General features: G+C 46.1%; 2 protein-coding genes across 2 annotated transcripts; both read right to left on the bottom strand.

Annotated features, from left to right (window-relative positions):
- Window positions 1-3,434: 3,434 nt before the first annotated feature.
- LOC148099657 (olfactory receptor 10A3-like) lies at window positions 3,435-4,400 on the bottom strand. Its single transcript, XM_087851741.1, has one exon. The coding sequence runs from the start codon at window positions 4,398-4,400 to the stop codon at window positions 3,435-3,437; it is 966 nt and encodes a 321-aa protein (XP_087707867.1).
- A 6,135-nt stretch (window positions 4,401-10,535) lies between these two features.
- LOC148099656 (olfactory receptor 10A3-like) lies at window positions 10,536-11,522 on the bottom strand. Its single transcript, XM_087851686.1, has one exon. The coding sequence runs from the start codon at window positions 11,520-11,522 to the stop codon at window positions 10,536-10,538; it is 987 nt and encodes a 328-aa protein (XP_087707812.1).
- Between the last annotated feature and the right edge of the window lie 9,901 nt (window positions 11,523-21,423).

Here is a 21,423-nt window from a genome sequence, read left to right as displayed (position 1 = left end):
CAGGAACTCATCCCCGACCCAGAGTGGGCACTCCACCCTTTTCCGGCTGAGAACCATGGAGGTGCTGATCCTCATTCCCGCTGCTTCACACTCGGCTGCGAACCGCTCCAGTGCGAGCTGGAGGCCCTCACCGGATGAAGCCAACAGAACCACATCATCCGCAAAAATCAGAGATGAGATTCTGAGGCCACCAAAGCGAAAGCCCTCCGCCACTTGGCTGCGCCAAGAAATCCTGTCCATAAAAATTATGAACAGAACCGGTGATAAAGGGCAGCCCTGGCGGAGCCCATCATGCACCGGGAACGAGTCCGACTTACTGCCGGCAATGCAAACCAAGCTCTTGCAACGGTTGTATAGGGATCGAATGGCCCGTAGCAATGGGCCAGACACCCCATACTCCCGCAACACCTCCCACAGGACACCCCGAGGGACACGGTCGAATGCCTTCTCCAAGTCCACAAAACACATGTAGACTGGTTAGGCAAACTCCCATGCACCCTCAAGTATCCTCGAGAGGATAAAGAGCTGATCCAGTGTTCCACGACCAGAACGAAAACCGCATTGTTCCTCCTGTATCCGAGGTTCAACTTGCGGACGAACTCTCCTTTCCAGCACCCTGGCATAGACTTTCCCAGGGAGGCTGAGGAGTGTGATCCCCCTGTAGTTGGAACACACCCTCCGGTCCCCCTTCTTAAAGATGGGGACCACCACCCCGGTTTGTCAGTCCACGGGTACTGCCCCTGATCTTCACGCAACATTGAAGAGGCGTTTCAACCAGGACAGCCCTACAACGTCCAGAGCTTTCAGGAACTCGGGGCGGACCTCAACAACACCAGGGGCTCTGCCACCAAGGAGTTGTTTAACTGCCTCAGTGACCTCGCCCCCAGAAATTGGCGGGTCATTCCCCTCATCCCCAGACTCTGCTTCCTCCTTGGAAGATGTGTCAGTGGGATTAAGGAGGTCCTCGAAGTATTCCTTCCACTGCCCAACAATTTTCTCAGGCGACGTCAGCAGCGCTCCGCCAGCACTATACACAGTGCAGGTAGAGCACTGCTTTCCCCTCCTGAGACACCTGACGGTATGCCAGAATCTCTTCGAGGCAGTCCGAAAGTCTTTTTCCATGGCCTCTCCGAACTCCTCCCACACCCGAGTTTTTGCTTCAGCCACTTACCGAGCCGCATTCCGCTTGGTCCTTCGATACCTGTCGGCTGCCTCCGGAGTCCCACAGGCTAACCAAGCCCGATAGGACTCCTTCTTCAGCCTGGTGGCTCCCTTCACCTCTGGTGTCCACCATTTGGTTCGGGGATTACCACCACGGCAGGCACCAACCACCTTGCGGCCGCAGCTCAATGCAGCAGCTTCGGCAATGGAGACGCTGAACATGGTCCATTCGGACTCAATGTCCCCAGTCTCCCTCGGAATGCTGTTGAAGCTCTGCCGGAGGTGTGCGTTGAAGATCTCGCGGACTGGGGCCTCTGCTAGACGTTCCCAGCACACCCTCACTACGCGGTTAGGTGCACCTGGTCTGTCCAGCGTCCTCCCCCGCCACCTGATCCAACTCACCACCAGGTGGTGATCAGTTGACAGCTCAGCCCCTCTCTTTACCCGAGTGTCCAGAACATATGGCCGCAGGTCTGGTGATACGATTACAAAATCGATCATCGACCTACAGCCGAGAGCGTCCTGGTGCCACGTGAACTTATGGACACTCTTATGTTCGAACAAGTTGTTCGTAATGGCCAAACTGTGATTAGCACAGAAGTCCAATAACAAAGCACCGCTCGGGTTCAGATCAGGGAGGCCATTCCTCCCAATCATGCCCCTCCAGGTCTCGCTGTCATTACCCACATGAGCATTGAAACCTCCCAGCAGGACAACAGAGTCTCCAGGTGGAACACCTTCCAGCACCTCCCCTACTCAATGAGAGTAACGTATTCTGAATACTTTGGATTACTTAATTTGTTATCATGCTGTTTACAACTACATGAATGTACTATTGCTGTGATTTATTACTGTTACTGAAGCTCCGAACCGTAGTAAAGGGACCTCTGGCTAATACGTCGGGTTTGTGTCGGGCTCGTAGCCGAAAACTAGATTTACTTTGTTGTCTTGGTCAACTTTGCTAGCGAGAGACAGAGAGAGGCATTGAAAGGCTGCTCAGACAGAACTTATTGTTTCAGAGGAAAACACGAACACGGTGTACAGTCGAGTCTTAATAGCTTACTTACAACTGGGCTCGTCAGGCTCTCTTCTTGGCTGCAGTGGTTATTATTATATTTACATGCTTCCAGCTCCCGTTTCTGCTCGGTGACAGCTCGTACTTTTCCTTTTTCTCCCTCCCTCGCTCACAGACACATAACGGGTATGGCAGTCCATTCTCCCTGCAGCATGGACTACACTGCCCATCAGGCTACATGCTTTAGGGTGATGCCTGTAACACTCTGCCTGTTGCCTTCATATTAAAAAAAATTTTGAATAATCATTTAAAAAATATTTCTTCACATCATTATGCGGCCGCAAGTAGAGGTGACATGGGCCGCGAGATTGACACACAGACATTAGAGCCTCTTAATGCGTGTTTTTTTCCAGCGTGGAATTACCAAAAACAGAGAGGGAACAGCCGAACATATGAAACAGGAAAAGACTGCCGTGTAATCCATTTATTTCAACAAAGTAACTGTATTCTGAAGACCACCTTTTTAAATGGTAACTATAACGGAATACAGTTACTCATATTTTGTATTTTAAATACATAACGCTGGTACTTGTATTCCGTTACTCCCCAACACTGGTAACAGTGCAGTGTGAAGAACATCCCTTAATTCAATTCAGTTTTATTTATACAGCGCCAAATCGCAACAACAGTCGCCTCAGGGCGCTTTATAATGTAAGGTAAAAAAACATACAATAATAATTTGCATTTAACTCAAGCGAAAGGAAGTCTGATAACAGCAAACTTTACCCTCCAACACTCGAAAGTCGTGCTGAGAAGGTTTTCTAGAAAAAAAGGACTTTAAAAACAAAGACAAACAGGGTTTGCTTCATTTTGTGTGGGACCTGATGTGATGAGACATGATGTAAGAATTTCCTTCAGGATAAATAAAATCCTATGAAATTAAATGATTTTTTATAACTCCTGTAATGAAGTTGACCTCTCCCTGCCACGTTTCCAGGGGAATCTGAGGTGGTCTGAAGTCACGTAGAGTAACCAAACTTTAACTTGCTGATCCCTATTATGCTATATAGTGTGTGTGTGTGTGTGTGTTTATTGCCTGAAAGCTATATTATATTACAGCGTATATATCTGTGGCACACAGGTTCTCTCTGGTGCTTCTCTTCTGTTTTGTTAAATACAAATAAGCTAAACATTAATTCATCTCCACAGGAAGAAACTTTCTCATAATTTAACAAACACATTTCAAGGTCAGCTGCTGTCAATCACTCTGTGAAACTTTACTACACCCACATGACATTATAGAGGACAGCACATGTTCATAAACGCCTCTGATCTTTGACATCTGTGTTCCATACAAGATCGGATTCATGAGCGGCTGCATCATGAGAAAATACAGAGACAGGAAGATTCTCAGAGCGGCAGGTAAACCCGTCGTATCGAACCTACTCTGAAGTAATTCAAAGCAACAACCAAAAACAAAATTCAAGAGAGACACCAGCTGAGGCGTGCAGGTGGTGAGGCTTTTTTGTCTCATCTGTTTGGATCCATAAAAACACACTTTGAGAATTTTCATGTAAGAAAACAAGATGATAAGTGTGGGGACCATGAAAGTCATAATAATGTCAAAAATCCCATGAACATTATTCACCTTTGTGCTAGAACAAGCCAGCCTAACCACAGGGTAATTCTGACAATACAAACTGTTTAAGAAGTTTCCACACAGCCTGAGACGCAGGTTTAAGGAAAAACTAATGAGAAATTTTGTTAAAGAGTACGCCCACATCACCATAATCAGAACAGCTGTATTGTTAGATGTCATTTGGGTGTTATATTGTAGAGGACAACAAATAGCGAGGTATCTGTCATAAGACATGGCGGCTAAGTTTGAAACTTCAATACTTCCATAAGTGTACAGACAGAAGATCTGCAGGAAGCACAGAGGAGCAGAAACAGTGTGAACATCAGAGAGGATCTGAACCAGGAGGAACGGAAACAGCCCTGTACTACCATACAGCTCATTCACAAACAGGCTGCTCAGAAACATGTACATAGGTTCATGTAAGCTTCTGTTCACACAGATAACCACAATCAGAGACGTGTTGGCAGCAATGATCAGGATGTATAATATTACAGTTAATGAGAAATAGAAGAATTTTAAACTTCCAACATTCATAAAAGCTCCAAGAATGAAATAAGACAGAGGAGGCGTAGTTACATTTAACATAGCTCACAATGTACTAATGTCCCAAATATGTCATGTGCACAGTTGTTGTGTCTGATCTAACAAACACTGCAGCTCACCTGTTCACCTGTGACAACACAGTCACCTCTGCAGCCTTTTTATACCTTCTCAGCACAAATCCGCCTTCATCGTTCCATGTGACGGACTAACGAGTTTAGTGATTGACGGGAAGGTTCGGATTTGTTTTGTTTTGCATCTGTTGTGGTTCAGTGCAACAGCCTCTGTCTCCTGAGCACTTACCGTCTGGAATTGTTTCAGTTTTCAGAGTGAGCTATCTCGTTGCTTTAATAGCACAGGGTGAGCAGGTGAGCAGAGTGCCTGGGTTTGACTCTACCTGAGGCCCTTTGTGTATCTGTTCAGCTTCAGAGGACAACCTCACAGACGCAGCAGTCCTCATGTGAAACCTGGTTAGTTGTTGCCTCGCTGCGTCATGGCTGACAGCTTGGAGTTGACGTGACGTCAACAAAGAGCTGTCAGTAAGCAGTCATGTGTCTCACACTAAACCTGCTCAGACCTACAGATTCTGGCCTTGGCTCAGACTGCACCACTAATTTTGCAAACATGCACCTGTGGCAACACGTCACTGACATGCTGATGAAGATGGGCCCACTAAAACAACAGGCCAGGCTCAGCGTGAGTCGAAATTTCTGCACTTTTCAGTTACCAACATGAACGTTTTCTTGTTTTAAATAAGCTATCACAGGCAAATTCAGCCTGTTTCACACCGACCACTTCTTGCGCAATTTGAGCAGAACATCACAGTTCAGAGGTTCAGAAGAAGAAACCCACTTTTATTCTGCTGTGGGTGTCCTACTGTGGACAAAGGACGACTCATCCTGATCTAGTCTGATAGATCTAAATCTGAGTGTTTCAAGCAGGTGAATAATGAGTGGTAGGTTAGCTGAGCCCAAACCCTAACCTCTGATGGGTCACCTATGACCTGGTAAATAGATTTCCTCCTGATACCCAGTGACAGTCAGTGTGTCGCTGCCTGTAGAGGTCTGTGCAGCCCTCTGTGGATATGCCTCCCCAGACCATCAGTGACCCCCCACAAATGATGTTACAACGTTCTCCACAACTTCTCCAGACCCCTTCACATCTGTCACATGTGCTCAGAGTGAACCTGCTCTCGTCTGTGAAAAGTTTTGGGCACCATTGGTGGACCTGCCAATTATGGTATTCTATGGCAAATGCCTGTCGGGCTCCACGGTGCCGGGCAGTGAGCACAGGGTCCACTAGAGGACGTCGGGGCCTCAGACCCCCTCGTTAGTCTGTTTCTGATTGTTTGGTCAGAGACATTCACACCAGTGTCCTGCTGGAGGTCATTCTGTAGCTCTGAGGACGCTCCTCCTGTTCCTCCTTACAAAGAGGAGCATTTACCAGTCCTGCTGATGGGTTAAGGGCCTTCTATGGCCCTGTCCACCGATAACTGCGCATCTCTCTGCATGGTCCTGAGACCGTGCTGGGAGACACATCAAACCTTCTAGCAATGGTACATAGATGTCATCCCTGTCATCCACAGGTAGTTGGGCTACCTAGCTCTGCAGGGTCCAGGTATGGCCTGAAACTGACTAACATCTCCTTCTAATACTTACCTGAATAGTTCAACAGACTCAATGCTGTAGTCTGATTAAAGTGTTCTTTTACTTTTTTAGCAGTGTGTTTGGTACCACAGTTTGGCCTGACTTTGATCAAAGTGGGTCGTTTGATTTTATTATTGCGGTAGGGTCTCTACCTTACAATATGAATCACTTGTGAAAAGGTCGGTCATCCCAAGCCTGCTGACAGTCATGCTCACAGTCTTCATGGTGGCGCTTCTGAAAACATGTCAGGTGGTTACCTGACTGATGAACGCCCCAGTCTGGTGCACGTGAACGCTCCCTGTTTTTAACCAAGAATAAACTCAGAAGCTTTCGATCAAATTGTTCCGCTCAGCTAAAATTAAACTGAAACTAATCATTAAAAATAGTTTTAGATTTATGAGTCACCAGTACAGCACACCTTCATCTACCTGAGGTGTCTGACTGTCCATCCATCCATCCATCTTCATCCGCTTTATCCGAGACCGGGTCGCAGGGGCAGCAGCCTAAGCAAAGAGGCCCAGACCTCCCTCTCCCCAGCCACCTCCTCCAGCTTATCCGGTGGAACACCAAGGCGTTACCAGGCCAGCCGAGAGATAATCTCTCCAGTGTGTCCTGGGTCTTCCCCAGGTCCTCCTCCCTGTGGGACATGCCCGGAACACCTCACCCAGGAGGCGCCCAGGGGGCATCCTTGTCAGATGCCCGAACCACCTCAGCTGGCTCCTTTCGATGTGGAGCAGCAGCGGCTCTACTCTGAGCCCCTCCCGGATGGCCGAACTTCTCACCCTATCTCTAAGGGAGAGGCCAGCCACCCTTTGGAGGAAGCTCATTTCTGCCGCTTGTATCCGCGATCTCGTTCTTTCGGTCACTACCCACAGCTCGTGGCCATAGGTGAGATTAGGGACGTAGATCGACCGGTAAATTGAGAGCTTCGCTTTTACACTCAGCTCCCTCTTCACCACGACGGACCGGTGCAGCGTCCACATTACTGCAGCTGCAGCACCAATCCGTCTGTCGATCTCCGGCTCCCTTCTCCCATCACTCGCGAACAAGACCCCGAGATACTTGAACTCCTCCACTTGGGGCAGGAACTCATCCCCGACCTGGAGTGGGCACTCCACCCTTTTCCGGCTGAGAACCATGGCCTCAGATTTGGAGGTGCTGATCCTCATTCCCGCTGCTTCACACTCGGCTGCGAACCGTTCCAGTGCGAGCTGAAGGCCCTCACCCGATGAAGCCAACAGAACCACATCATCCGCAAAAATCAGAGATGAGATTCTGAGGCCACCAAAGCGAAAGCCCTCCGCCACTTGGCTGCGCCAAGAAATCCTGTCCATAAAAATTATGAACAGAACCGGTGATAAAGGGCAGCCCTGGCGGAGCCCATCACGCACCGGGAACGAGTCCGACTTACTGCCGGCAATGCAAACCAAGCTCTTGCAACGGTTGTATAGGGATCGAATGGCCCGTAGCAATGGGCCAGACACCCCATACTCCCGCAACACCTCCCACAGGACACCCTGAGGGACATGGTCGAATGCCTTCTCCAAGTCCACAAAACACATGTAGACTGGTTGGGCAAACTCCCATGCGCCCTCAAGTATCCTCGAGAGGATAAAGAGCTGATCCAGTGTTCCGCGACCAGGACGAAAACCGCATTGTTCCTCCTGTATCCGAGGTTCGACTAGCGGACGAACTCTCCTTTCCAGCACCCTGGCATAGACTTTCCCAGGGAGGCTGAGGAGTGTGATCCCCCTGTAGTTGGAACACACCCTCCGGTCCCCCTTCTTAAAGATGGGGACCACCACCCCGGTTTGCCAGTCCACGGGTACTGCCCCTGATCTCCACGCAACATTGAAGAGGCGTTTCAACCAGGACAGCCCTACAACGTCCAGAGCCTTCAGGAACTCGGGGCGGACCTCATCAACACCAGGGGCTCTGCCACCAAGGAGTTGTTTAACTGCCTCAGTGACCTCGCCCCAGGAAATTGGCGGGTCATTCCCCTCATCCCCAGACTCTGCTTCCTCCTCGGAAGATGTGTCAGTGGGATTAAGGAGGTCCTTGAAGTATTCCTTCCACTGCCCAACAATTTTCTCAGTCGACGTCAGCAGCGCTCCGCCAGCACTATACACAGTGCAGGTAGAGCACTGCTTTCCCCTCCTGAGACGCCTGACGGTTTGCCAGAATCTCTTCGAGGCAGTCCGAAAGTCTTTTTCCATGGCCTCTCCGAACTCCTCCCACACCCGAGTTTTTGCTTCAGCCACTGCCCGAGCCGCATTCCGCTTGGCCTGTCGATACCTGTCGGCTGCCTCCGGAGTCCCAGAGGCTAACCAAGCCCGATAGGACTCCTTCTTCAGCCTGGTGGCTCCCTTCACCTCTGGTGTCCACCATTTGGTTCGGGGATTACCACCACGGCAGGCACCAACCACCTTGCGGCCGCAGCTCAATGCAGCAGCTTCGGCAATGGAGACGCTGAACATGGTCCATTCGGACTCAATGTCCCCAGTCTCCCTCAGAATGCTGTTGAAGCTCTGCCGGAGGTGTGCGTTGAAGATCTCGCGGACTGGGGCCTCTGCTAGACGTTCCCAGCACACCCTCACTACGCAGTTAGGTGCACCGGGTCTGTCCAGCGTCCTCCCCCGCCACCTGATCCAACTCACCACCAGGTGGTGATCAGTTGACAGCTCAGCCCCTCTCTTTACCCGAGTGTCCAGAACATATGGCCGCAGGTCTGGTGATACGATTACAAAATCGATCATCGACCTACGGCCGAGAGCGTCCTGGTGCCATGTGCACTTATGGACACTCTTATGTTCGAACAAGTTGTTCGTTATGGACAAACTGTGATTAGCACAGAAGTCCAATAACAAAGCACCGCTCGGGTTCAGATCAGGGAGGCCATTCCTCCCAATCATGCCCCTCCAGGTCTCGCTGTCATTACCCACATGAGCATTGAAGTCTCCCAGCAGGACAACAGAGTCTCCAGGTGGAACACCTTCCAGCACCTCCCCTACTCAATGAGAGTAACGTATTCTGAATACTTTGGATTACTTAATTTGTTATCATGCTGTTTACAACTACGTGAATGTACTATTGCTGTGATTTATTACTGTTACTGAAGCTCCGAACTGTAGTAAAGGGACCTCTGGCTAATACGTCGGGTTTGTGTCGAGCTCGTAGCCGAAAACTAGATTTACTTTGTTGTCTTGGTCAACTTTGCTAGCGAGAGACAGAGAGAGGCGTTGAAAGGCTGCTCCAACAGAACTTATTGTTTCGGAGGAAAACACGAACACGGTGTACAGTCGAGTCTTAATAGCTTTCTTACAACTGGGCTCGTCAGGCTCTCTTCTTGGCTGCAGTGGTTATTATTATATTTACATGCTTCCAGCTCCCGTTTCTGCTCGGTGACAGCTCGTACTTTTCCTTTTTCTCCCTCCCTCGCTCACAGACACATAACGGGTATGGCAGTCCATTCTCCCTGCAGCACGGACTACACTGCCCATCAGGCTACATGCTTTAGGGCGATGCCTGTAACACTCTGCCTGTTGCCTTCATATTAAAAAAAATTTTGAATAATCATTTAAAAAATATTTCTTCACATCATTATGCGGCCGCAAGTAGAGGTGACATGGGCCGCGAGATTGACACACAGACATTAGAGCCTCTTAATGCGTGTTTTTTTCCAGCGTGGAATTACCAAAAACAGAGAGGGAACAGCCGAACATATGAAACAGGAAAAGACTGCCGTGTAATCCATTTATTTCAACAAAGTAACTGTATTCTGAAGACCACCTTTTTAAATGGTAACTATAACGGAATACAGTTACTCATATTTTGTATTTTAAATACATAACGCTGGTACTTGTATTCCGTTACTCCCCAACACTGGTAACAGTGCAGTGTGAAGAATATCCCTTAATTCAATTCAGTTTTATTTATACAGCGCCAAATCGCAACAACAGTCGCCTCAGGGCGCTTTATAATGTAAGGTAAAAAAACATACAATAATAATTTGCATTTAACTCAAGCGAAAGGAAGTCTGATAACAGCAAACTTTACCCTCCAACACTCGAAAGTCGTGCTGAGAAGGTTTTCTAGAAAAAAAGGACTTTAAAAACAAAGACAAACAGGGTTTGCTTCATTTTGTGTGGGACCTGATGTGATGAGACATGATGTAAGAATTTCCTTCAGGATAAATAAAATCCTATGAAATTAAATGATTTTTTATAACTCCTGTAATGAAGTTGACCTCTCCCTGCCACGTTTCCAGGGGAATCTGAGGTGGTCTGAAGTCACGTAGAGTAACCAAACTTTAACTTGCTGATCCCTATTATGCTATATAGTGTGTGTGTGTGTGTGTGTGTGTGTGTGTGTGTGTGTGTGTGTGTGTGTGTGTGTTTATTGCCTGAAAGCTATATTATATTACAGCGTATATATCTGTGGCACACAGGTTCTCTCTGGTGCTTCTCTTCTGTTTTGTTAAATACAAATCAGCTAAACATTAATTCATCTCCACAGGAAGAAACTTTCTCATAATTTAACAAACACATTTCAAGGTCTTTTCACTCTGTGAAACTTTACTACACCCACATGACATTATAGAGGACAGCACATGTTCATAAACGCCTCTGATCTTTGACATCTGTGTTCCATACAAGATCGGATTCATGAGCGGCTGCATCATGAGAAAATACAGAGACAGGAAGATTCTCAGAGCGGCAGGTAAACCCGTCGTATCGAACCTACTCTGAAATAATTCAAAGCAAGAACCAAAAAAAAAATTCAAGAGAGACACCAGCTGAGGCGTGCAGGTGGTGAGGCTTTTTTGTCTCATCTGTTTGGATCCATAAAAACACACTTTGAGGATTTTCATGTAAGAAAACAAGATGATAAGTGTGGGGACTATGGCAGTCATAATAATGTCAAAAATCCCATAAACATTATTCACCTTTGTGCTAGAACAAGCCAGCCTAACCACAGGGTAATTCTGACAATACAAACTGTTTAAGAAGTTTCCACACAGCCTGAGACGCAGGGTTAAGGATAAACCAATAAGAAATTTCATTAAAGAGTACGCCCACATCACCATAATCAGAACAGCTGTATTGTTAGATGTCATTTGGGTGTTATATTGTAGAGGACAACAAATAGCGAGGTATCTGTCATAAGACATGACGGCTAAGTTTGAAACTTCAATACTTCCATAAGTGTGAACGCAGAAGATCTGCAGGAAGCACAGAGGAGCAGAAACAGTGTGAACATCAGAGAGGATCTGAACCAGGAGGAACGGAAACAGCCCTGTACTACCATACAGCTCATTCACAAACAGGCTGCTCAGAAACATGTACATAGGTTCATGTAAGCTTCTGTTCACACAGATAACCACAATCAGAGACGTGTTGGCAGCAATGATCAGGATGTATAATATTACAGTTAATGAGAAATAGAAGAATTTTAAACTTCCAACATTCATAAAAGCTCCAAGAATGAAATAAGACAGAGGAGGCGTAGTTACATTTAACATAGCTCACAAAGTACTAATGTCCCAAATATGTCATGTGCACAGTTGTTGTGTCTGATCTAACAAACACTGCAGCTCACCTGTTCACCTGTGACAACACAGTCACCTCTGCAGCCTTTTTATACCTTCTCAGCACAAATCCGCCTTCGTCGTTCCATGTGACGGACTAACGAGTTTAGTGATTGACGGGAAGGTTCGGATTTGTTTTGGTTTGCATCTGTTGTGGTTCAGTGCAACAGCCTCTGTCTCCTGAGCACTTACCGTCTGGAATTGTTTCAGTTTTCAGAGTGAGCTATCTCGTTGCTTTAATAGCACAGGGTGAGCAGGTGAGCAGAGTGCCTGGGTTTGACTCTACCTGAGGCCCTTTGTGTATCTGTTCAGCTTCAGAGGACAACCTCACAGACACAGCAGTCCTCATGTGAAACCTGGTTAGTTGTTGCCTCGCTGCGTCACGGCTGACAGCTTGGAGTTGACGTGACGTCAACAAAGAGCTGTCAGTAAGCAGTCATGTGTCTCACGCTAAACCTGCTCAGACCTACAGATTCTGGCCTTGGCTCAGACTGCACCACTAATTTTGCAAACATGCAGCTGTGGCAACACGTCACTGACGTTCTGATGAAGATGGGCCCACTAAAACAACAGGCCAGGCTCAGCATGAGTCGAAATTTCTGCACTTTTCAGTTACCAACATGAACCTTTTCTTGTTTTAAATAAGCTATCACAGGCAAATTCAGCCTGTTTCACACCGACCACTTCCTGCGCAATTTGAGCAGAACATCACAGTTCAGAGGTTCAGAAGAAGAAAACCACTTTTATTCTGCTGTGGGTGTCCTACTGTGGACAAAGGACGACTCATCCTGATCTAGTCTGATAGATCTAAATCTGAGTGTTTCAAGCAGGTGAATAATGAGTGGTAGGTTAGCTGTGCCCAAACCCTAACCTCAGATGGGTCACCTATGACCTGGTAAATAGATTTCCTCCTGATACCCAGTGACAGTCAGTGTGTCGCTGCCTGTAGAGGTCTGTGCAGCCCTCTGTGGATATGCCTCCCCAGACCATCAGTGACCCCCCACAAATGATGTTACAACGTTCTCCACAACTTCTCCAGACCCCTTCACATCTGTCACATGTGGTCAGAGTGAACCTGCTCTTGTCTGTGAAAAGTTTTGGGCACCATTGGTGGACCTGCCAATTATGGTATTCTATGGCAAATGCCTGTCGGGCTCCACGGTGCCGGGCAGTGAGCACAGGGTCCACTAGAGGACGTCGGGGCCTCAGACCCCCTCGTTAGTCTGTTTCTGATTGTTTGGTCAGAGACATTCACACCAGTGTCCTGCTGGAGGTCATTCTGTAGCTCTGAGGATGCTCCTCCTGTTCCTCCTTACAAAGAGGAGCATTTACCGGTCCTGCTGATGGGTTAAGGGCCTTCTATGGCCCTGTCCACCGATAACTGCCCATCTCTCTGCATGGTCCTGAGACCGTGCTGGGAGACACATCAAACCTTCTAGCAATGGTACGTAGAATCCATCCCTGTCATCCACAGGTAGTTGGGCTACCTAGCTCTGCAGGGTCCAGGTATGGCCTGAAACTGACTAACATCTCCTTCTAATACTTATCTGAATAGTTCAACAGACTCAATGCTGTAGTCTGATTAAAGTGTTCTTTTACTTTTTTAGCAGTGTGTTTGGTACCACAGTTTGGCCTGACTTTGATCAAAGTGGGTCGTTTGATTTTATTATTGCTGTAGGGTCTCTACCTTACAATATGAAGTAGGGATGCACCGATACCACTTTTTTGGAAACGAGTTGCATTGCTGTACTCGCCGATACCGATACCGAGTACTTAATAAAAAAATGATTTAAATTTACAGGTAACAGCTTTAGTCCTATAATTTAACAAAAATAAAAAAACAAGGGACTGGTTTGGAATTAAGAACATTTATTTAAAATGAAAAGCATGTTGTATGCAACATATTACAGAATAAATAATTATAAAAAAACAAAATTTAATTTTAAATTTGTTCGTCTCTTTCTCTGTTTAGCAGTCTCACTAGCACAGTCACAGCTGGGATGACATCAGAGGCTAGTGCGTCGTAGCTGCTCACTTTTTTAGTTAGTTCCTCAAAGGGGGCGAGGATCGCAACAGTCGTCTCCATAAGAGCCCATTGGTGAGCGGTGAGATAGTCAGGGAGTTCGTGCCCAGCCCTCGCTTTTGCTCAATCAGGGACTGGAGCATATAATACGTGCTGTTCCAGCGCGTCTGTACGTCCTGCTGCAGTCTCTTTATTGGCTGGTTGAGCTGTCCCTGAATGTCCTCGAGGCGGGAGTAGGCTAAGGCGGAATGTTTAAAATGCCCAACTATTTTCCGTCCCACTGCTATAGCATCAGCTATGCTCCTCTGTGCTAATAAGCGTGGGTAAATAAGCGTGGGTAAACTCTTTGTACTCGTTGTCGTGTTGGGATTTTGGTGCTTGATTAAATTACTTGTGTTAAATGCGCTACCTTTTGAGCCTCCTCTGGACAATTTCGCTGAGCACAATTTGCAGTCCGCCTTTGTTTTCGCGTCTTCGTTCACTTTGAAATAGTTCCACACGGCTGATATGTTTCGTGTCGCCTTCTCCCAGCTCTGAGCTGCAGCCGGGGCCTGGGGGCGGGCACTCGGCGCCTGTGATTAACCCCTTACATGCCGCTCAAACATAGACAGGTCTCAGACCGTGGTATCGGTTCCCGGTATCGGGGGACTTTTAACGAGTACCAGTACTTTAGAAAATGTGGTATTGAGGCCGATACCCGATACCGGTATCGGTGCATCCCTAATATGAAGCACTTGTGAAAAGGTCGGTCATCCCAAGCCTGCTGACAGTCATGCTCACAGTCTTCATGGTGGCGCTTCTGAAAACATGTCAGGTTGTTACCTGACTGATGAACGCCCCAGTCTGGTGGACGTGAACGCTCCCTGTTTTTAACCAAGAATAAACTCAGAAGCTTTCGATCAGATTGTTCCGCTCAGCTAAAATTTAACTGAAACTAATCATTAAAAATAGTTTTAGATTTATGAGTCACCAGTACAGCACACCTTTATCTACCTGAGGTGTCTGACTGTGTGTCACATATTGTATTTTAATGTACAGAGACCACCTGCTACATGTCAGCTCACAATAGAAAGTGATATGAGTATAGATTACATTTTTTTAAAAACGGAACAAAAGTAGAAAGCAGTTTTTATAGTTTTATATATTTATGTTGTAGAATGCAGTGGATGGTAACGGTACAGAGAGGAAGAGGGTAAGGACCAAACTATTCTTGTGTAACGTTTTTCCTGGACTGTTCATGCGCTCCACTTTGATTTTACAAAAGTTCTTCAGACTGAACCTCAGAGTTAAAGTTCATATTAGTTTATTGAGCAAAGCAACTAAAATCCATCCTGGGGGGGTCATTACAGAGCGGTCTGAGGGGATGTCGTTATCATCCCGAGTCCTCAGCGGACCACTGAGGCCAGAGCTCAGGTCCACTCACTCTGATTGGTCGGCTCGGGACCTCTCTGGTCTCTTTGGTCTCTCAGGTTTCCAGCTCTGATTTGCTCCAGAGGGAATTAGAGGAAACTTTAGCTAATGTGAAAATGCCTCAGGGACAAACATGATGACACACTGAAATGACCTTTGACCTCAGGGACTTCATTAACGAGCCACAGTGATAGAGAAACAGTTTAGTCTCTGAAGGATTTTCCAGTGAAACCAACAGTACCGTTTGAATTAGAACTTTTTAACACCATCAGTAATAAATGTATTAAACTAAGACTTCACATTCGTCTAACGCCTGCTGAAGTGACGCACCCTCACATCTAAAGACAATTATACAGGTTCAGAGTTTTCCAGTTAGTCTCGAGGGAAGTCGGACTGAAGTTAAACTAGCTTTTCCGGATCAGTCCCTCTGATAGAAAATGGATTCGGATTTTCACTCCTCCAGGAACCCAAATACTTTAATACACAACTGTAGGATTTAAGCCACACACACGATGGTTCTCACCTGATTAAATGAAGTTAAAAGTTCAACCAAAGAGAGTTTACAGGCCTCCTGCATCTTTGACTAACCCTGAGTTTTCAGTTCCATTAAAGCTGATCAGAGCATGAATGGACCACGTTTCATCGTGTGAACAATCTGAGTGTGAAGACCACTTTCAGGGTGTCTGGGGGTTCGAAAACTCACCTTTTAAACCACTGTAGTCCACTTTAAAATGTTCACATTGACGGCGTCATTGGATGAATTTGTGACATTTATGTTTTCAAAACTAGCTCAATATTTCTGCATTTTTACATGCGAATAAAAAGATCTGACCAATCAGAACGCTGCATTTGGTACAAGTCTGTTTAAAGGTCAAAACATGCACATGTACTGAATATTTAGTGAGATGGAAACATTGAAATACTCCTGTTTCCCTCAGACTCACAGCTGGCTACTGCTCCGGGTCAGTGGACTGTCTGAAATCATCCTTCTGCCTCCTCAGATCCCAACTCTGCACACAGAACTCGAACCCACTGACATCCTGAAACATGGACCAAAGCTTCGGCTCTGCCATCAAACCAGGAAACCCTCCCTGCTGCTGCCTGCTCCTGAGAATCGGATGAACCAGAATCTCAGTTTCTGCCTGTTCAGAAACGCCAGGAATGATGAACACAACAATGGACATAAGGAGCTTCTTTCACAGAAAAAACTCAGATGTTATTTTATATATTATGCTTTGTATGTTGTTCAGTATATTTCTATGCAAAACAAGAGGAATTTCTATACACAGCCGTATATTCACAGTTGAAACCAGATATTTACACTTTAGAGAGAAAACATAAAAACATTTTTTTACTGTTAAACATCAATTTAGAGTAAACTTGTTTTGTTTAGATAAATAAATATTGAAATATCTTTTGAATTAATTAAATGTCAGAATAAAGAGAGACAGAGCTTCTATTTTTACCACTGGCTTCCAGCTGGACGAACAAACTGTTTATCACTGGTGGAGCACACAACGCTGAGCCCAGACCTGAGAGACAAGTTCCCACAATCCCTCTGTGCTACAAAACACTTCCTGTCAGGATTTAAACCCACACCTCCAGGGGAGACTGGAACCTGAGCAGAGCAACTTAGACTAAGACTGATCGCAGAGGCCCAGACTTGGTTTTGCTGGTGGCCCACCTGTGGGCTCCTACAGGGAAGAATTCAGCACAACACAAAAGTCGAGAAGATGTTGGTCCCACCAGGGTTTTAATAGTTTTGCAATTTTCATTAGTTTTTATTTTTATTTAGTTTTGACTTCAGATTTTCAATTTTATATCAGTTTTAATTAGTTTTTACCAATTGTTTGCTAGTTTCGTTTCGTTTTTATTTTTTTGAAAATCCTTAGTTTCAGTTTAGTTTTGATTAGTTTCAGTTATAGTTTTAGTCGTGTTTGCAATAATTAAGTCTAACAAAAATCTCAGTTTCATCATATCAGTCATTCTGCTCATCCTTGGGTATGTTGCTATTCCAGCTACCATACTGCACCCTGGACAGGTCGCCTGTCTGTCGCAGGGCTAACATGCAGAGACAGACAACTCACATTCCCACCTATGGGTTCTTTAAATAAAGGCAGATGAACAACCATTGATACCAGGCAACTATAAAATGTATATCTTGGCCCCAATGAGACTATTAACTCTCGCAGCACCGGGTGTTCGTAATTTTGGTTCAAGTGAATTGATAAACTTTTTGAAGGTAATTGACTCACACAGTTGTGTAGATATCCCCGTCCTGTTGTCTCGGGATGCATCACGCTGCCTTGCCTGGGGTTAGCTTCTGTTTTCTGGGGATGAGGGTTGAGTGTGCTCCCTTACCTTCTCAAGGTAAGCTAGGTTAGCCTTCTTGTGTGAGCTTTTCAAGTGCACTTTAAGGTTTGTGGGATTTTTTTCCCTTTAGAAATGTCCCTCATAATTTGTCTCTTTCCACTACAAGACACTTGCTTTATCCAAAACACAGTCATATTCAAAGTAATCCCAAATTGGACTCTGGCGCTTTCTTCCGACTTTTCCTGACATGATTCTGCGCGTGGACGGAGCAGCAACACAGACGACTCGACTAACGTACTGCCACCTGCTGGCATAATTAGACAGCAAGAAAAAAATCTGGAAACTAAACTTCATTTTCACCCTTGACTCTATGACCTATGACACGCACACATCAATGAAAACTAAACACATTTTTGCTATAAATTCAGTTAATTTTAGTTAGTTTTGTGAACACTCATTCCAGTTTTAGTTAGTTTTCCTTTTTTTGTTTTTATTTTTATTTCCGTTAACGAAAATGTTTTTTCACTTCTAGTTTTCGTTATTTCGTTAGTTTTCGTTAACGATAATAACCTTGGGTCCTGCTACTGTGTTTGTTCTGAGAGCTGGGTCAGAACCTCATCCCTCTATCCAGTGAGAGCAGTACTCCACAAATACAATGAGGTAAACAACGCTACCACCCAGGCATCACTATGACCAGTGCAGGTCAAGTTACTTGAAAAACATAATTAGTAACTAATTACTGATTACTTCTCCAAAAAAGTAATCCTGTTACATTACTGATGACTTATTTTCAAAAGTAATTAGTTACTTAGTTACCTTTTAAAAACATGATACACAACCTGAATACGCAATAAAGCAACAGACCTTTCAGCACAATTCTATTTTTCTGCATTTTTTCCACCATATAAAATATATAAAATGAAAAAGTCTTAAAATTTGTTTTATTAGTTTTAATCTTTTAACTTTATGCATCAAGCAAAAATGTAATTATATACAACAGTCTTTGACTGGAAGAAATGTGTTTAACATTTAAACCTATGTTCTCCATATTCCAGCATTTAAAATAAAATAATGTTTTGTGTTTACACTCTTTCAAATAGATGCAAGTAAAACACAGCAGAAAATAACTAAAATCAACGACTCAGCAGCTCTTAAATCTATTGTCACCTGTTTAGCAGGAGTGGGGCGGGTGGAGGTTTGCCCACAGCGGTCATGTCAGTGGGGGGATCCAGGGGTTTCTCTGTGAGTGTCACATTCCCGTGGCAGCGTGCTCGCTGCTCGCTCAGATTAGAAGTTTTCTTCCCATGCAGAGTGTAGAGCAGACGCTTATGTTTGTCTCACTTTTTACAGAATCAAACTCAAAGTAATGTGAGTACTTCCAAGCTTTAAATGCTGCACAGTTGTACTCTCTCCATATTATCCATTGTTGATGTACACCCATCTGTTACCACTAAAGTCTCACGCACTCATGTCATTGTCATGAGACACTCTCACAAATAAAATCATGGTTTAATAACGCAGAAACGCAGCGTGCTTACTGGAAAGTAACTTTGATTAATTTTTGTAATAGTAATCCCTTATTTTACTCATTACTTGTAATGCATTACTGCCCATCTCTGACTATGACACAGTGAGTGCGTGTTAACATAACAGCTGCAGTCATTCTTTCTTTACAACATCTTCACTTCATATTTCCACAAAAGTTCTGACAGTCACACATTTGATTGAATTTTCCCCTGATGGTGGTCAGGGAGGGCCACCATCAGGGACAGATGCCCCTCCCTCATCCTGGTCATGGTAGTTGGATGCCCCTCCCTAATCCTGGTCATGGTGGACAGATGCCCCCCCTCATCCTGGTCATGGTGGACAGATGCCCCTCCCGCATGACAGTCATGGTGGACAGATGCCCCTCCCTCATCCTGGTCATGGTAGACGGATGCCCCTCCCTCATCCCGGTCATGGTGGACGGATGCCCCTCCCTCATCCTGGTCATGGTAGACGGATGCCCCTCCCTCATGACAGTCATGGTGGACGGTTCCCCTCCCTCATCCTGGTCATGGTAGACGGATGCCCCTCCCTCATGACAGTCATGGTGGACAGATGCCCCTCCCTCATCCTGGTCATGGTGGACAGATGCCCCTCCCACATCCTGGTCATGGTGGACAGATGCCCCTCCCCATCACAGTCATGGTGGACAGGTGCCCCTCCCTCATCACAGTCATGGTGGACAGATGCCCCTCCCTCATCTTGGTCATGGTGGACAGATGCCCCTCCCTCATCCTGGTCATGGTGGACAGGTGCCCCTCCCCCATCACAGTCATGGTGGACAGGTTCCCCTCCCTCATCCTGGTCATGGTGGACAGATGCCCCTCCCTCATCACAGTCATGGTGGACAGATGCCCCTCCCTCATGACAGTCATGGTGGACAGATGCCCCTCCCTCATCCTGGTCATGGTGGACAGATGCCCCTCCCTAATGACGGTCATGGCGGACAGGTGCCCCTCCCTCATCCTGGTCATGGTGGACAGATGCCCCTCCCTCATCACAGTCATGGTGGACAGATGCCCCTCCCTCATCTTGGTCATGGTGGACAGATGCCCCTCCCTCATCCTGGTCATGGTGGACAGGTGCCCCTCCCTCATCACAGTCATGGTGGACGGATGCCCCTCCCTCATGACAGTCATGGTGGATGGATGCCCCCTCCTGACTGTGATTATGGCTGATGGATGCGTCTACCTGATTGTGGTCATGGTTAGGATGTGTCTGAGTACAGAATGACCGCTCAAGTCTTATAAACTTAAATGTTTTTGCCCGTCTTAAATTAAGACGGGCAAAAACTTCCTCGGCTGTGTTAATGACGATAAAACTGAACTTGACACTGAAGGTGATGTATGGAACAGACCAGCAGCCTGACACCTGAATTCTGCTCGTTCTTATTGAACTTACACAGACGGTTCATTTCAGGGCTCGGATGCTTTCAATTTTACATGTGTGTCTTCTCTCAAAATGCAGCTGCTGTTGTGGACACATGAGCTGAGCCTACGTTTGCCAGCACTTATCAGCTGGCAAATTAAGAACATCTCATTACAACTTTTGTGGTGTTGTCCTCTTGTGGGTGGTGGGGAGGACACAGGAGGCACTGTAGAGGTTCAGTGCTTGGTGGATTGGGTGGCAGTCAGGGGCAGAGGTCTTGGCATTCTGATCCCCGGATTCCAAAAATGGTTTGTGATCGCCTCGCTCGTATAGAAGGAGGCGGAGCTGGTGTGTGAGGTTGGGAGATCAGGGTGATCATGTGGATGGAGGGCTTCCTGCTGCCGCTGACCTGTGCCATCTACGGCCTCAAACTGGACGACGTCAGCAACAGCTTGAGCATGTGTGCGACGTGCACTCTGAGCACGATCTGATATCCTCGTGTTGGTGTTGTTCCCAGATCATCATACTAAAGGTTGTTCCAGGATCAACATTGCAAGTGACCAATCAGAATGTTGTGATGTCATACTTTTGCGACTTCGGGAAAAACCGGCGTAAAACAAAAAACTGTACTTAAGCTGCGAGAAACCGCCTTTGTCCGCCGATCAACGGCCCCTAACCCTGACCCTAACCCTTTAATAAACGCTAAGCAGAATTGATATTGTCCTTGCAACATTGGAATTTCATAAATGCACGAATGGGTTGGTGCGCAAAAGAATAACGTCACAATAATGTGATTGGTCACTTGCAATGTTGAACCTGGAACAACATTTTCATGATGATCTGGGAACAACACCAACACAACGATATCAGATCTGACCGGCCCGACCCTCAGGGCTCTTGTTTAATCGTGTCTGAGTCCCTCTGTGTGCTCTCTGTCTCTGCATCACATCTAAACTCTGATTTTATTTTCCTTTTTTCACTCTCTGAGTTCAAATCTGATTTTTATTTAACCAAGTTTCAAAGATGAACATTTCCACTTTTGTGTTTTAAATTTCTGCTGTTAAATCAGAGTTGTGACACAGTGATTAGAGCAGACGTCCAGTAGGATGAACGTCATTTCCCAGTAAACAGCTCCACCTGCTGGTCACAGAGACACAGTGCAGCTAAGCGAGCTGC

This window comes from Neolamprologus brichardi, chromosome 14 (assembly GCF_056152115.1).
Source record: "Neolamprologus brichardi isolate AB-2024 chromosome 14, ASM5615211v1, whole genome shotgun sequence".
NCBI lineage: Eukaryota > Metazoa > Chordata > Actinopteri > Cichliformes > Cichlidae > Neolamprologus > Neolamprologus brichardi.
This window is presented reverse-complemented; position numbering and strand designations above follow the sequence as displayed.

What these genes read in the sequence shown, in the direction of transcription:
- LOC148099657 (XM_087851741.1), bottom strand. Translation starts at nt 4,400, where the DNA reads ATGTTAAATGTAACTACGCCTCCTCTGTCTTATTTCATTCTTGGAGCT.
- LOC148099656 (XM_087851686.1), bottom strand. Translation starts at nt 11,522, where the DNA reads ATGTTAAATGTAACTACGCCTCCTCTGTCTTATTTCATTCTTGGAGCT.